The following is a 13,319-nucleotide window of genomic DNA, read 5'->3' on the forward strand; positions in this document are numbered from 1 at the left end:
TTTTTTTTTTTTTTTAAAGTGAGTTAATGTACTATGTATATGCCTTCTGAATTTCATGTAAATTTGCTTTAAGCTTCTGGAACCCAAACTCTTAATATCAGGAAGAATATTCCCAATCAGCTGTTGGGTCTGGACACTGGATGTCCTATTTTCATAACAGAAGTATACATCCTTTGTAATTCAGCTCCAGAGGTTCTCATGAAGTTCAGCATATCTGAGTAGCCAGCACCCAAGAGGAGCCCTTCTTTCCCCTTCTGGAAAATTCATCTTCCCCTTCTCATGTACAAGGAAATCATCCCAAATTTTCACAACTGCGTGTTGGGTTCAGTTTTAATAGGGAAATGTTAAGTTATAGAACATTTCCAAACATGTCTATAGTGTACAGCAGAGATGGGTAAATCTTGCAAACACTAGCACTCTTTTCTTCAGCTTTGTGGGTTATAGAGCATCCTAGACTTCTCTGGGAGTGCCTTCAAAGTCCTTGGCTGCATATTCTTCAACAAAGGCTTTAGGGAAAATGCCAATTTTCCCTTTACACTCTCCTTCCAGCCATTCTTCATTCACTGACAAAAAGCAAAGAATATATTGATCACTAAAACCATACAGGAAAAAATAACCACCATAAGTGGTCAGCACTTAACCCAGCTAGTAATCTTCCTCTTCCCATTTATAACAAATACTGAAAAGTAATTTGAGATTAAAGTGAACATAAAGTCTACCAAGTTCTGTTGTAGATGTAACAAATAGAGTAAAATGTAGATGAATTACTGTAAATACAACAACTGAACAAGAATCCTTGGGTCTCAGGTAAGTTTTGGGGGTTGTTTTTTAAGAAACCATCTTAGCTTTGCTAGATAAAACTTGAATAAGTTGTGATAACATGAAAGGGCATACTGTTAAATGCCATAGTGAGTGATTAACCAACACCTTAAAAGTTGGAGTTAGTTGGGTTTTGTACATTTGTAAAAAAATAAGTGTTATAATAACCCTCTAGTAAGATATATTCAGAGTGACTAAATACATGGGCTTCACAGTAACTCAGTTAACAGCTATTGTCCCCATTTTTAAGGACAAGGACACCCAGAGAGTAATCATCAAATCACCATACAGGTTAATTTTATCTACCTAAACACCACAGAGACAGGCAGGTGAATCTCAGTGAGTTCCAGGTCAGCCACAGCTACATAGTGAGACCCTGTCTTGAAAACAAGTCTATAATGTAGACTATGAGTAAGCATTAGTTTTTCCCCAGGTTCCCCTCTGGAGAGTTAAAAGTGCAGACCACTACCTTCTATTTATGGTATGGGTATAGGTTGGAAGCATCTGCTTGCCTGGGTCTTAGGAACATACCCAAAATGCAGAATCTCTGAATATCTGAAGCCTTAGTTAGCCAATGTCCATTTGAAGAGGATCCCAGCAAGTCATACACACTAAAGCTTGGTGAAAACTTTATGAATGAAACCATCTGTAACTGTTGGGAGCAGCTGAACTTACTCTCACTTCATCTCCATGTATGATAAATTCTGTCTTCCATTGTTACCTTGAGGATAGAGTGCACAGAGGGACCCTTGCCAACTTAAGCCACTGAGACTTCCATAGGTGTCATAGGATATGGTGTCTTAAGTTTTTTCTTGTGTGTTCTCATTGTTAGTTTACCCCTGACACCACCACAACCACATACACAAAAGGCTAGATGTTATACAATGTGCTGGGTTCTTACGCCCAGTCCTTACTGATTTTCCAATCCCTTGAAAGAAAACGCTTTTCTCCTTTGAGTTGCTACACTATATACAATGAATTATATATACTCTCTTGTAGTTGAATGGCCCCCATAGACTCACGTGTTTGAATGGTTGGCCCATAGGGAGTGGCACTATTAGGGGCTGTGGTCTTGGAGGAAGTGTGTCACTGTGGGAGGCGGGCTTTGAGGTCTCATATGCTCAAGCTATGCCCAGTGTGGCACAGTCTCCTGCTGCCTGCAGATCAAGGTGTGGAACTCTAAGCTACCTCGCCAATGCCATGTCTGCCTGCATGCTGCCATGTTTCCTGTCATGATGATAATGGACTAAACCTCTGAACGGTAAGCCAGCCCCAATGAAATGTTTTCCTTTATAAGAGTTGCCATGGTCATGGTGTCTCTCCATAGCAATAGAAACCCTAACTTAGACACCTATCCAGGTAACCTCAAATCTTTCACTCAGTCTATTGGATTTACTATTATAAACAGCTATATATTACTTTGCCTTAATGATGCTTAGCATTAGTGGACAGATGGAGAAACAAGACTCACCTGAATTAATTAGACCAGTATCACTTGGAAACTGCTGAGAAGTGCAGCTTTGTGGACCTCACCCCAAAAAAACTTAACCCTTCAAAGGATACTTAGGTATAATGTACTTTGAGAACCACTGAGACTTCTTCACTTAACGCTTTACTTGTGTGTGGGGAAGAGGTGTGTGTGTGTGTGTGTGTGTGTGTGTGTGTGTGTGTGTGTGTGTGTGTGTGTGTGTGTGATGAGCCTCTGCACATACAAGGGCCAGAAGAAGTTGGGTGTCCGCTATCCCTTAGCCCTTTAAGATGGACTCTCACTGGATCTGGAGCTGAGGTGACAGAAGGCCCTACCAAAATGCCTGTCTCTGCTCCCACAGTACTGGAGTTAACAGGCACAAATGTTGCCACACCAGGATTTTACCTGATTGCTAGAATCCCTGTTCGGCAAGCACTGCCACTGCTACCCACTGAACCATTTCTCCAGTCTGGGTCACCTTTTAATCCATAGGTTCCTAACAATCAGATAAGTCACAAGTGGCTGCCTCTACTGCAGAATGGGCTCCACTTCTCTCTGGAAAGTGCAATTAAAGGCTTCATGGTTTATAGCAAAGGCAGGATAATTCAAGCCAATTACATATTGGAACAATCAAGATGCTGGCATAGTCTTGTGCCTAACAGGAATAGACAGGAGAAAGCCACACACTTGCATTTGCTCCCTTTTAACAAAAGCTAGGAAGTCAACTGAAACTATTGACTTAAGAGTTGGTTTTCTCGCCGGGCATTGGTGGCGCACGCCTTTAATCCCAGCACTCGGGAGGCAGAGACAGGCGGATCTTTGTGAGTTCGAGACCAGCCTGGTCTATAAGAGCTAGTTCCAGGACAGCCTCCAAAGCCACAGAGAAACCCTGTCTCGAAAAACCAAAAAAATAAAAAATAAAAAAAAAAGAGTTGGTTTTCTGTGTCTGACCTTGACCTTGTTTTTACTGATACATGAGTCCAGTTCTGTGGACTTGGAATAGGACTTACCATGTGAGAGCACCAGGATTACATCTCCTTCCACAAATTCCAGGTCTTCCGGCTGAGTGGCCTCATAACTGAAGATTGCTGTCACTTGGCTTCCTTCCTTAGGCTGAGGCTCTGCTGTCCGGGTATTGGTATCAAAGTTTTCACTTTCCTTGGGTTCGTCTACCAAACCTTGATCACCCTGAAATAGCAAGGGGCCTATTAAATTTGCTAATTTGTTGGCCAGTGAATACTGAAAACCACTAATGGAAGCAGCTGATGCTTAGTACTTAGCATAGGCCTAAAACATTTTATGGATACTACATGGTTGGGTAAATGAAACTGAAAGGTGTACAGAAACCTCTGTAGGCCTAAATTGCCTTCCTGAAATCGCAAAATAATCCCAGGGTAATTAATGTAGGTGTTGTTCTTTCCTTTCATATTGGGAAATAATTTGAGCCACTAGTAAATGACAATCTATGGTGTAAATTCAATGCGTGTCTGTGTCTGTGTGTGTGTGTGTGTGTGTGTGTGTGTGTGTGTGTGTGTGTGTGTGTGTGTACCTGTGAGCCATGGTGTGTATCAGATAAAAGGACAAGTCAGTTCTCTGGGAGTTGAGCTCAGATAATCAGGCTGAGCTGTCCTGCTGCCCCTAAAGTTTCTTGGCACTGAACTCATGCTCTTTTCCTAGCACAAACTCTAAGGATCTTGTTAGAAATTTGGCTTTTGCACTCCATCTCAAACCTACTAAACCATTCTTCCTAAGCGCTAGCTCTAGGTAATTCTCATATTCTCTAAAGCTTCAGAACCATGACTTAAAAACATTTCTGAGGTAGGCGGAATCTCACTGGGTAGAACGGGGCTGCCTGGAAGTCATCTTCTTGCTCCAACCTCCTGTGTGGTACTGTCTGGCTGTATGTCCTCCCCAAGGTAGTGCAGTGCAGTGGACACATAGTTTGTTTTTTATATGTTTTGCTTGCATGTATGTCTGTGTGCCATAGGCATGCCTGGTGCCCATGGAGACCAAAAGAGGGCAATAGATTCCCTGGAACTGGAATAACAGATGGTTGTGAGCTGCCATGTGGGTACTGGGAATCAAACCTAGGTCCTCTGGAAGAGCAGTGCTATTAACTGCTGAGCCATCTCTATAGCCCAATCCTAGGTTTTTATACCAGCTCCCATTTACTAGCTGTGGGTCCCTGAGTAACAGTGTAGCCTCTCTGGACCGGGTTCCACACCTGATGCTGAAGCTAGAGAATGAGATAAGGAGGTGTAGCAACATAACAGCTGGCCCCTACTGAATAGTTACCCGGGAGCAGTACTGTTCTGAGAATGTGGAAGTACTTGAATTTGGCTGGTGATACATATTGCAGTGGATACACAGTAAATGGCAATTTGTTTTGCTTTTCCTGATTAGGGGATGAGGACAACTTAGAGCCTCCACAGAAAACAGTGGCGGAGAACACCAACCATGATGAGCCTGGATGGAGTTCTAAAAGGAGTACGTTGGAGTTTGGGGAGATCTGTGCATACAGATGAAAATAGATTGGCCTCATTGGAGGAAAACATAATAATTGACAAGAACATTGTAAATGAAATTATAGTAAAGTCCTTTTAGGCAATATTCCCCAACAGAGTAAACTGAAATTATCAGTACAGCATATAACAACATTTAGTAATTGAAAAGAAAGTGTAAAATCCACTCATAGACTGACAGAGACTATGAGTGTCTTAGGGGACATAATAAGAAATAGTAATGAGAACTTCTCTCTAGAAACTAAGGGAGGGAAAGTTCAATTTTTGCCCATCACTGTCACATCTGTCCTCTAACTTTGCTCCTAACTCCTGTGAATCTCACTTTCAAGTCAGGTGACTTCATGCCTAATAAGACAGCATGTGCTTGTATTGTAACTACAGCATGGCGACTGAATACAAACATGAAGCTTGTCTAGGTCAGGTCCCTTGGCCTTTCTCTCCCTCACTTCCTAAACATGATATTCCTACATGTGTAGGAGCACTGGGAACTTTAAGAGTTCTTTCCCAGAGTGCACGTGGCGCAGGGTATGACCATGGGCAGTTCTCAGTAGATGCCAAGTCTCAGGAAGTGGCTGTTATCTCCATAGTGAATAAATGTTCACTGTTTTCTGTCCCCCTCAAATGTTTGACATAGAGACCTAAGGTGAAGAGTATCTATGGGCTCAACTTAGTCAAGTCACTTCTGTCCTTGTTGAAAGTGATGGCCATGATCCTTGACCTAGCCAAAATGGTGGAGGCAACTTAGGCTTGCTGTCCACTTCTGGCTCCTCTCATATGAAACCCTCTCCCTGCTGTAACTGAGTGAGCCTGTAAGCCACATTGTCCCTATCACTGAGCCCATTGGCTAGCATGAAGGAGATTTTGGATAAATGCTGAATCCAGTTGGTGGACATGGCCTCGGATGCCCTGGTTCTCTGCACTCACCACTGTGTGCTCACACCAAAGAGTCAGGCAGTAGTTTTTCACTTGGCTCCAGGCATCCTTCATGGTTTCCTCGGACAGGAGCAGAAGCTCCGTGCTGTCCCGAGGCCGGTAGCTAGTAGGGATGATGGGTAAAGAGCAAGGCAGAGAGTATCAGCTCAGAAAGCATGCCATAGCCAGTGGCCTACATCAGCACAAGACCCCCCGCTGTATCCCAGCTGCCCGCCTTCATGAGGCTCACCTTAGTTTAGTGTGTCCTGGCAAGAGCCCCAGTTTCTTAGACACCATGTCCCGAAGCTGGCTGTAAGGGAGGCCAAGCTGAGTCTCCATGACCACTGTGTATTTGTAATGCACCTTGAGCATGTAGGGCATGGGCAAACTGGGCTTCACTTCCTGACCAAGGAGGAACAAAGGACAGCTTAGGGCGGAGGCTTTCAGCAGCATCCTGGATCACCACAGCCTCCCTCCACTTAGTGCGCAGGCCCCAGGACTGCCCCAGGGAACAGGGGAGGGGCCCATAAACAGCAGGTTTCCACATTCCCCCAAGAGGCCTTCAGAGGACTGGAGTCCCAACTCACTGGCACAGTAGTTTCTTCTGAGCTATGTGCTCAGCTAGAGGCTATATGGCGTGTATAGAAGTCCCTGTCCTGTAGAGGCAGTGTCGGGTGGCAACTGGTCCAACCCTTTTGGTTGATATTCCACAATCCTAAGAGACATCCCCCAACCCAAGCCAGACTCATCCATTTTCTTCCCTTGGAAACAAAAGGAAGAACTTACCTTGGGCTCTTCTTTTTGCTTCTGACCTAAATGGAAAAGGAAACAGTAAATGGATACTCATGGTGGCACCTGCCGTCCACAATGCCCAGCGTCTTACCCTTTAACATCTAAAAATCCCACTCTGAAGAATCTCAGAAACCACAAGCATGTGAGTAGAGCCAGTCTCTGCTTCTCAGAAGCATCAGTAACTAGCAGAGGGCCGGCCTAAAGGCAGTTAAGCCAGTAGGATCCAAGGCAGAGAGCGGTCATGGGACATGTGCCTGAGCCCCAAGCAGAGCCAGCAGAACTCTTACCAGTTCATGGTCCTGTAGTTTTGAGTATGTTTGTGGGTTAAAATGCATAATATGTTAACACAGCAATGTGTGGGCAATAGGAGCTATTTACCACTGAAGATGTAAGAACCATTAATCACAAATTCCTTCCCAGCAGGTTATTAGAATTACTTGGGATGTTTTGCCAACATTAACCAAAGGTCTAGGAATCTTATAGTACAATCTCTCCAGCATTGTATCCTTTTGTGAACCTCCAGACAGTGAAGGTAAGAACAAAAAAAGCTATGAAGGACACAGAAGTATTTACATGTGGAATAGGCAGTGTCCTAGATGAGAATGAACTTCTTTGGTACAAGCTGTGCCTGTTCATAGGAGAGTCATATCCAGGTAGATTGTATCATGGGTCCAACTTATATTTAAGTGGCTCACAGGCTTAGAGAGGTACTAATATGTTGTTTACATTTAAAATTTTTCTTTTAGCATGTGTACATGATGGGAGGGCAAATGCCCTGTCATGTATAGAGATCAGAGGACTATTTCTTTGTGGAATTGATTCATCACTTCCTGCTTTATTGCAGTCATCACTGGTAATTGCAGTCATCACCAAGTTTATGTAGCAATTGCCTTTAACTACAGAGCCATCTTGCTAGCCTGTAACTGGTGTATTTAAGTGAAAAGTGTTGTAGTATTCTTTGTATCCTACTTCCAACTTTTCTGTAGGTCTGCAATTTTTCAAATAAATATTCAGGGGAGGGACATAAAAGCAGTTCCGATAATCAAGTGGTCTGGACAGACACCTCTGTCATCTCCATCAGAATCTGCTTAAACTCACCAGTAACAAAAAGTCATTGCTTTCCCAGACAGTGCTACCCAGCTTAAGAGAGATCCTTCTGGAAAGATCTCCCATCCACACCTTCCAGTGAGTGGTCCCTTCTTCAATCCCCAGAGTTCTGGAGAGCACATACAACTCAGTGGTTTGAAGAGAGCTGAGGTGAGAAAATGCAGTGACTGCTGCCTTTCTTCTTGGACCTGGTTTAGGTCATTTAGTGACTGCTCTCGTGACAGGCATTTAACTGCCCCTTCTTCTACACTCATTTCTAAGCATGTGGAGGAGGGGCATTGCTGTCACCATCCAGTGGCATGATGGTGCAGGCAAGACAGGGCTCTGAGGAAATGTAGTCATCAGTCAAGGGGCATGCTGGGTAAAGAAACCAGAATTTCCTAGATGGCTAGGAAAGCAGCTCTTCATCACGAAGCATCCCAGAGAGCTCCTTCTCCAGGGCCACCAACCTGAGGACAACTGGGATCTTTCTGGGGCACTGGTATTAGGAGGAGGTGGAATATCGGATTCCAGGGCGGTGTCATCCTGGAGGTGACAAGAGGAGACAGTGAGACAAAAGCATGAGGGCTTCCCTGAAAGAAACTGGATGCAAATGACTTCCTAAAATAGAGATAAGATCCAGGGAGATGCCTAAGGAAAGGGGGCTAATTCATAGCAGCAATAGGAATCCTAATGCCCACAAGATCCTTCGCCATCTCATCAACCATGTTGAAAACCCTCCAAAGTGGGGTGACACGCCGTGCTTCTGTCTCAACTGCAGAGTGTACTGAGAAAGGGAAAATTCTGCTTCCCATCTGTAGGGCATTTGAAACTTTGAAGTGCCTCAATTTCATGACTGACCGGGGAGGGCTCGACCCACGTGCATCTCATTACACAATATAAAGGGACAGACCACGTGCTGTCCTCAGAGGGCCGTGTAGCTAAGGATGACAAGCTTCTGATCCTCCTGCCTCCACTTTCCAAGTGTCAGGAGCACATGCCATCATGCCGGAATCATTCAGTGCTGGGGACTGAGCCATGGCTTCATGCATGCACTCTGCCAACAGAGCTACATCCCCAGCCCTTTGTTTTAAATGGCACTGTAGTAACCGACACATTGGTCATTCTCCCTGGTGAAAAGACGTGCCTGGGAACACCGCCCTCTAAAGGTAAGGCTTCGCTTTCCAAGTCTTCCTGACCAGAAGGACTCTCGGGGTGGGGTGAGCCCAGCGGATTCTTAACAGTTGCCTCCACTTGGGATAGCTGATCTTTTCCTCAGGGTTAGGCGGCTGATATCAGCTCAAGCGGCCCAGAGCTGGTGAGTCTTTCTTCCATGAGGGGGAGACTGCCCTTTTCACACATTCTTCCCTCTGGAGGGCTGTGTGAAGGATGAGAGGGGTAGGCTAGGCCTTGGCACTCACTGCATTACCTGGGGCTGCAACTGAGGATGGATCCGAAGCTCAACTGGCTCCAGGTAGTTGCAAGGGACAAGCCCCTTCTGCAGTGTTGCATCCCAGGACCCAGAAAGGAAAACAGACTCATTAGCACCGAGAACCAGAGCAGTCTGCACGCAGCACACAGACGACAGCCCTTGGCAAGTCTGCAAATAATGCAGCACATACTGTCCCACGGCAGAGCTCTGCCCTTTGCTGCTGGGACCCGCTGCCCTTAGCCCCTCCCCGTGACCCTCCAAATACCTGTCCATTGAACATGACTGTGGCCCAGTTATCACTGCCCTTCTTCAAGACAAAAACGATGTTCCCTGGCATGACCTGTAGCTCTTCTGGTGTCTCAGGCACGAAGCCAAACAGCACTCGATGTGCCTCGCCTTCCAGAGCTCTGAAGGGTACACAGAAGACCCAGCCCGTGGTTCAGCTTGGACCACACATATGCCCTTACCGCAGGAGAAGCACTGGAGGCCAGAGACTTAGGCTCACTCTAACTCCACATCTTACTGTCCGTGAGACAAGAGCAGGGTGCTGGCCTGCATGGGATCCTGAGAAGACTGGGTGAGAAACTGCTGGGGAGTGTGCTCCATAACCACACAGGAGTTCTCCGTGTCCTCAGGGAACAGTACCCAAGCTTCCAAGAGGATGGGTGAACTCATATATGGTACCCAGCCCTTGTATGCCCTATGCTTCTATTCCTGTGTATACACATGGGGCAGCTTTCACTTCCGAACTGAGCACACCACCCACGTGGTTGTGACTATTATAGTCCCTGGTGTGCCGGCAGAACTAGCACAAATTCCTTTCCCGTAACACTTAGTCAATAGAACACGCTGTGTAGAACACCCCACCCCCATCACTCATCCATTTTATATTGTCTTTGTTTTTTGAGATGGGATATCACTCTGTAACTCAGGCTGGCCTGAGCTTTCAGCAATCCTCCTGCCTCAGCCTCTCAAAGGCAAGGATTAGAAATGTGAGCCTCCATACCCTGCCCTTTTCCCTATGAAGTCAACTTTCACTTCCTAACATAAAAGACAGCCTTACAGCTTGGGCATAAACAAATTGCTGGTGTTGGCCCCACTCTTGTGTTTTGGGTCCATTATTAATCAACACAAGGAGTACTTGATCAAGCACCATAATGCCATGGCAATCCTTTTCAAAAAATACTATTGTTGCCTTATTTTACTGAACTTATTTCATTTCTATTTTTATTTTCTTTGCTTTGTTGTGTCTGGGGGACATACACAGTGCTCAAGTGGAGGTCGGAGGACAATTTTGCGGAGTTAGTTCTCTCCTCCCACCTTTGTGTGAGTTTGAGGATCCAACTCGGTCACCAGGCTTGTGAAGTAAGTGAGGAGCTCGCTGGCCAGGTAAGTAAGTAAGTGCCTCTGCCCTCTGAGCAACTCGCTGGCCAGGTAAGTAAGTAAGTACCTCTGCCCTCTGAGGAGCTCGCTGGCCAGGTTGCTGTTTTTGTTTTGTTTTATTAACATACACACTATTAGGTTTCATTATGGCATTTTTTCAAATAAAAATTGATTTTGTTGATTCTCCTCCCCTCCTTTCTCTCAATTCCCACGTCTACCCTTGTGCCCTTGTAAACACAAATAACCCAGCCACCTGCTTTCATGTCCTGTTACACTGTCCCCCCCACATCACCCCCTTTTCACTTTCCTGGTGAGACAGACAGTCCTGTATAGACAGACGACTTCTGAGTGACACTATATATATCACCACTCTAGATGGAGGGGATTTCCTTACACTACTCAGAATGCAAAGCAATTTAAAACATCTTCTAGTTGTTTCTTTGCTTGTTTTTCAACATGGAGGGTCTTGTTATTTAGCTCTAACTCCCTAAATAGATCAGGCTGGCCTCAAACTGGTGGCAGTCCTCCTATGGGCTAGGATTACAGGCTTGCGCTGCCACATCCAATGTAAAACTAATGATTTATTTTGGGAACTTTATATTTTTGGGTCGTGGTGGGCCACTGAAATGGCAGACAGAAAGACTGTTAATAAAGACAGACACTGAAGAAAACAGTGGAACACCACCATCAGAACCAGAATTAGATATGAGGCCCGACAGTCCTCATCCTCCCTGCCCTCCTAAGGAGGAAGTTAGTTCCCAGGTCCCGGCTGAGGTGGACAGGAAGTATGGCCAGGGGAATGACACGGATGGAAATCGGGGATTTGTGAGGAGGGGATGGAGAGCCAGGCACTGCGAGACACGTTGGAGGATCTGCAACTGCTCTGTGTTATGTTGGGCCCGCCCTTTCTCCTTCACTGACCACCCCCAGGCCCTGGTTACCCTACCCTCGGAGGGTTTCCTTTCTGTCACCTGGAATGTGTGAGTTATGGGGTGTCAGGTTCCACATGTTCATGCCCACTGGGCCCGGTGAGGTGGGGAACTCATCCTCTTCAGTCTGGAGAGCTTAGGGATGAGCCCTTCAGCCCCTCACTTTGGGTAGTACCCCTGACACACACACAAACACACTTTATCCGACTCCCTTTCTCGGAGGGGGAACTAAGCTTGCTTTGTTCCTCAGAGGGAGCTCTTAAGAAAGCCGAGGTGAGGCCACTCAAGCTTCTGGGTTTACAGAGTGACTTCCTTTTCTTGAGTCTTTCCCCTTTTTCAGAAAACACGTGTCAATAGTGTGTGGTGGCACTCACACAGGAAAAAAAGATTCTGTGACAGCTTCCAGAATCTAGAGAGCTTCCGAGGGCCTGTAGTCACTACAAAACTGACCTCTCACCTCTGACCTGGGCCCTGTTCCAGAGGACACACTTCACATCAATGACTTCCCATTCTATCATTGGCCACGCCCATTGGGATACCAGGTTACTGCAGCTAGGCCCCCAGTGGCCACCCCATCACACGGAGGACAATTACATCCCAACCCCATCATTGGGTTCTAGCCTTGAAAACAGGAGGAGGCTAACATCCTAGAAAAGGACACAGGGTTTAGACCTGACCCGTTTTATTTCTTCACATCCTTACTGCCATCAAGTCAGGTGGAAAGCGTAGGCATTCTCCATCCAGATCTGAATCTAACTTACCTGAAACTCTCAGGGGTTTTGGGTCTGGGTGGAGGCTCTACTGCCTGTGGAACATTCAGGAAAAATGAAGAAGGGGAGGATGACCAGAGAAAGAGTGGGGAGGGAGGAGAAAACAGATTGTTAATGATAGTTCGATCATTACTCCAGATCCCAAACCAAAGACTTCATTTCTGGGTGGTCTCTGGGGGAAAAGGCACAATTTGGGAAGCCAGCAGCCTGTCAGCTTGCCTGGGCCTGGACTTCACCAGTACAGCAACAGCCATGACCCAGAGCTGGTATCTGGAGAAGGTATTACTGCTGGAGGGATTCTGACCTAGAGCCTTGTCCCTTTCCAGTATTTCCCAAAAGATCTAGTGTATAATTAATGCTTGCCACAGTGTGTGGCATTTCTGGATATTTAAAATCAACTCAGCATCTACCGGCCAGCAAGAGTCTCCCTTTAACACGTGTTCCCTGTTCTGTACTGAATGCCATGGAGTCTGTTGTCTGGGACTTTACTTCCTTGTCCTCTAACTGGGCTGAAGCTCAACGGGCCTCAGCCAGGCTTTCTCCAACTTTACCATGCTAAAAGGAGACAAGGAATCTAGAAGCTGGCCCCCATTATGCCCCTGTGTTCATTCTGTCCCCGTGGCCCAAGCATGGGTCACATGGTCAGGCAGTGATCATCCTGCCACTAGAAAGTGTATATGCAGTTTGGCAGGGAGGTGGCCAGCTTCAAGGCCCTTTCCTCCTCGGCTAGTTCTGATCACTGCTCTTACCCACCACTGCATTATGCAACCAAGCTTGGGTTTTCACTCCTTTACTTCACCATCTTCCCGTCACATGCTTTGTCTTTGTCTCTGGACCCACTGTCACTGGGGACTATCTCTGAGCCCAGCTTGGGCTGGTACCCTGCCTGTGTCTCCAAAGGAATCTCTTGTGCATGAACAAGTGAATAAGAGCCAAGAGAATGAAAACCTCAGACTCTGTGCCCTGGTATCCCCCAACTCACTCCGGAACCCACAGACAGACTTTGTCACAAGACTTCCAGGGTGTGCATTTCAGTGTTCTGGGAGAAGGCTCAAGGTCCCACAAGGTGATCAACAGGTCTCTTAGCACTTGAGAAGGGTAGACTGGGATTTGGAGAGCTGGCCAGCTGGCCTCAGAGAATGTAAGACAGCAGGCATGGCCATACTCCAGAGCAGCCATGTAAACTAGGACTGGGAGTAGAGGCCA

The 13,319-nt window shown here is 46.2% G+C and overlaps 1 protein-coding gene across 1 annotated transcript in view; it reads right to left on the minus strand.

The window, feature by feature from the left end:
* Window positions 1-312: 312 nt before the first annotated feature.
* The window catches only part of Ncf2 (neutrophil cytosolic factor 2), a 29,055-nt gene continuing 16,048 nt past the window's right edge, over window positions 313-13,319 (minus strand). Inside the window, exons 7-15 of the mRNA XM_005071285.4 lie at window positions 12,105-12,148; window positions 9,297-9,438; window positions 9,029-9,097; window positions 8,070-8,145; window positions 6,508-6,533; window positions 5,972-6,123; window positions 5,734-5,845; window positions 3,298-3,475; window positions 313-563 (exon numbers count right to left, since the gene is read on the minus strand). Coding sequence (XP_005071342.1) covers window positions 451-563; window positions 3,298-3,475; window positions 5,734-5,845; window positions 5,972-6,123; window positions 6,508-6,533; window positions 8,070-8,145; window positions 9,029-9,097; window positions 9,297-9,438; window positions 12,105-12,148 — 912 coding nt within the window. The 3' untranslated portion in view covers window positions 313-450. The remainder of the gene's footprint in view (window positions 564-3,297; window positions 3,476-5,733; window positions 5,846-5,971; window positions 6,124-6,507; window positions 6,534-8,069; window positions 8,146-9,028; window positions 9,098-9,296; window positions 9,439-12,104; window positions 12,149-13,319) is intronic.

This window comes from Mesocricetus auratus, unplaced genomic scaffold, assembly GCF_017639785.1.
Source record: "Mesocricetus auratus isolate SY011 unplaced genomic scaffold, BCM_Maur_2.0 Super-Scaffold_100676, whole genome shotgun sequence".
Classification (NCBI taxonomy): domain Eukaryota; kingdom Metazoa; phylum Chordata; class Mammalia; order Rodentia; family Cricetidae; genus Mesocricetus; species Mesocricetus auratus.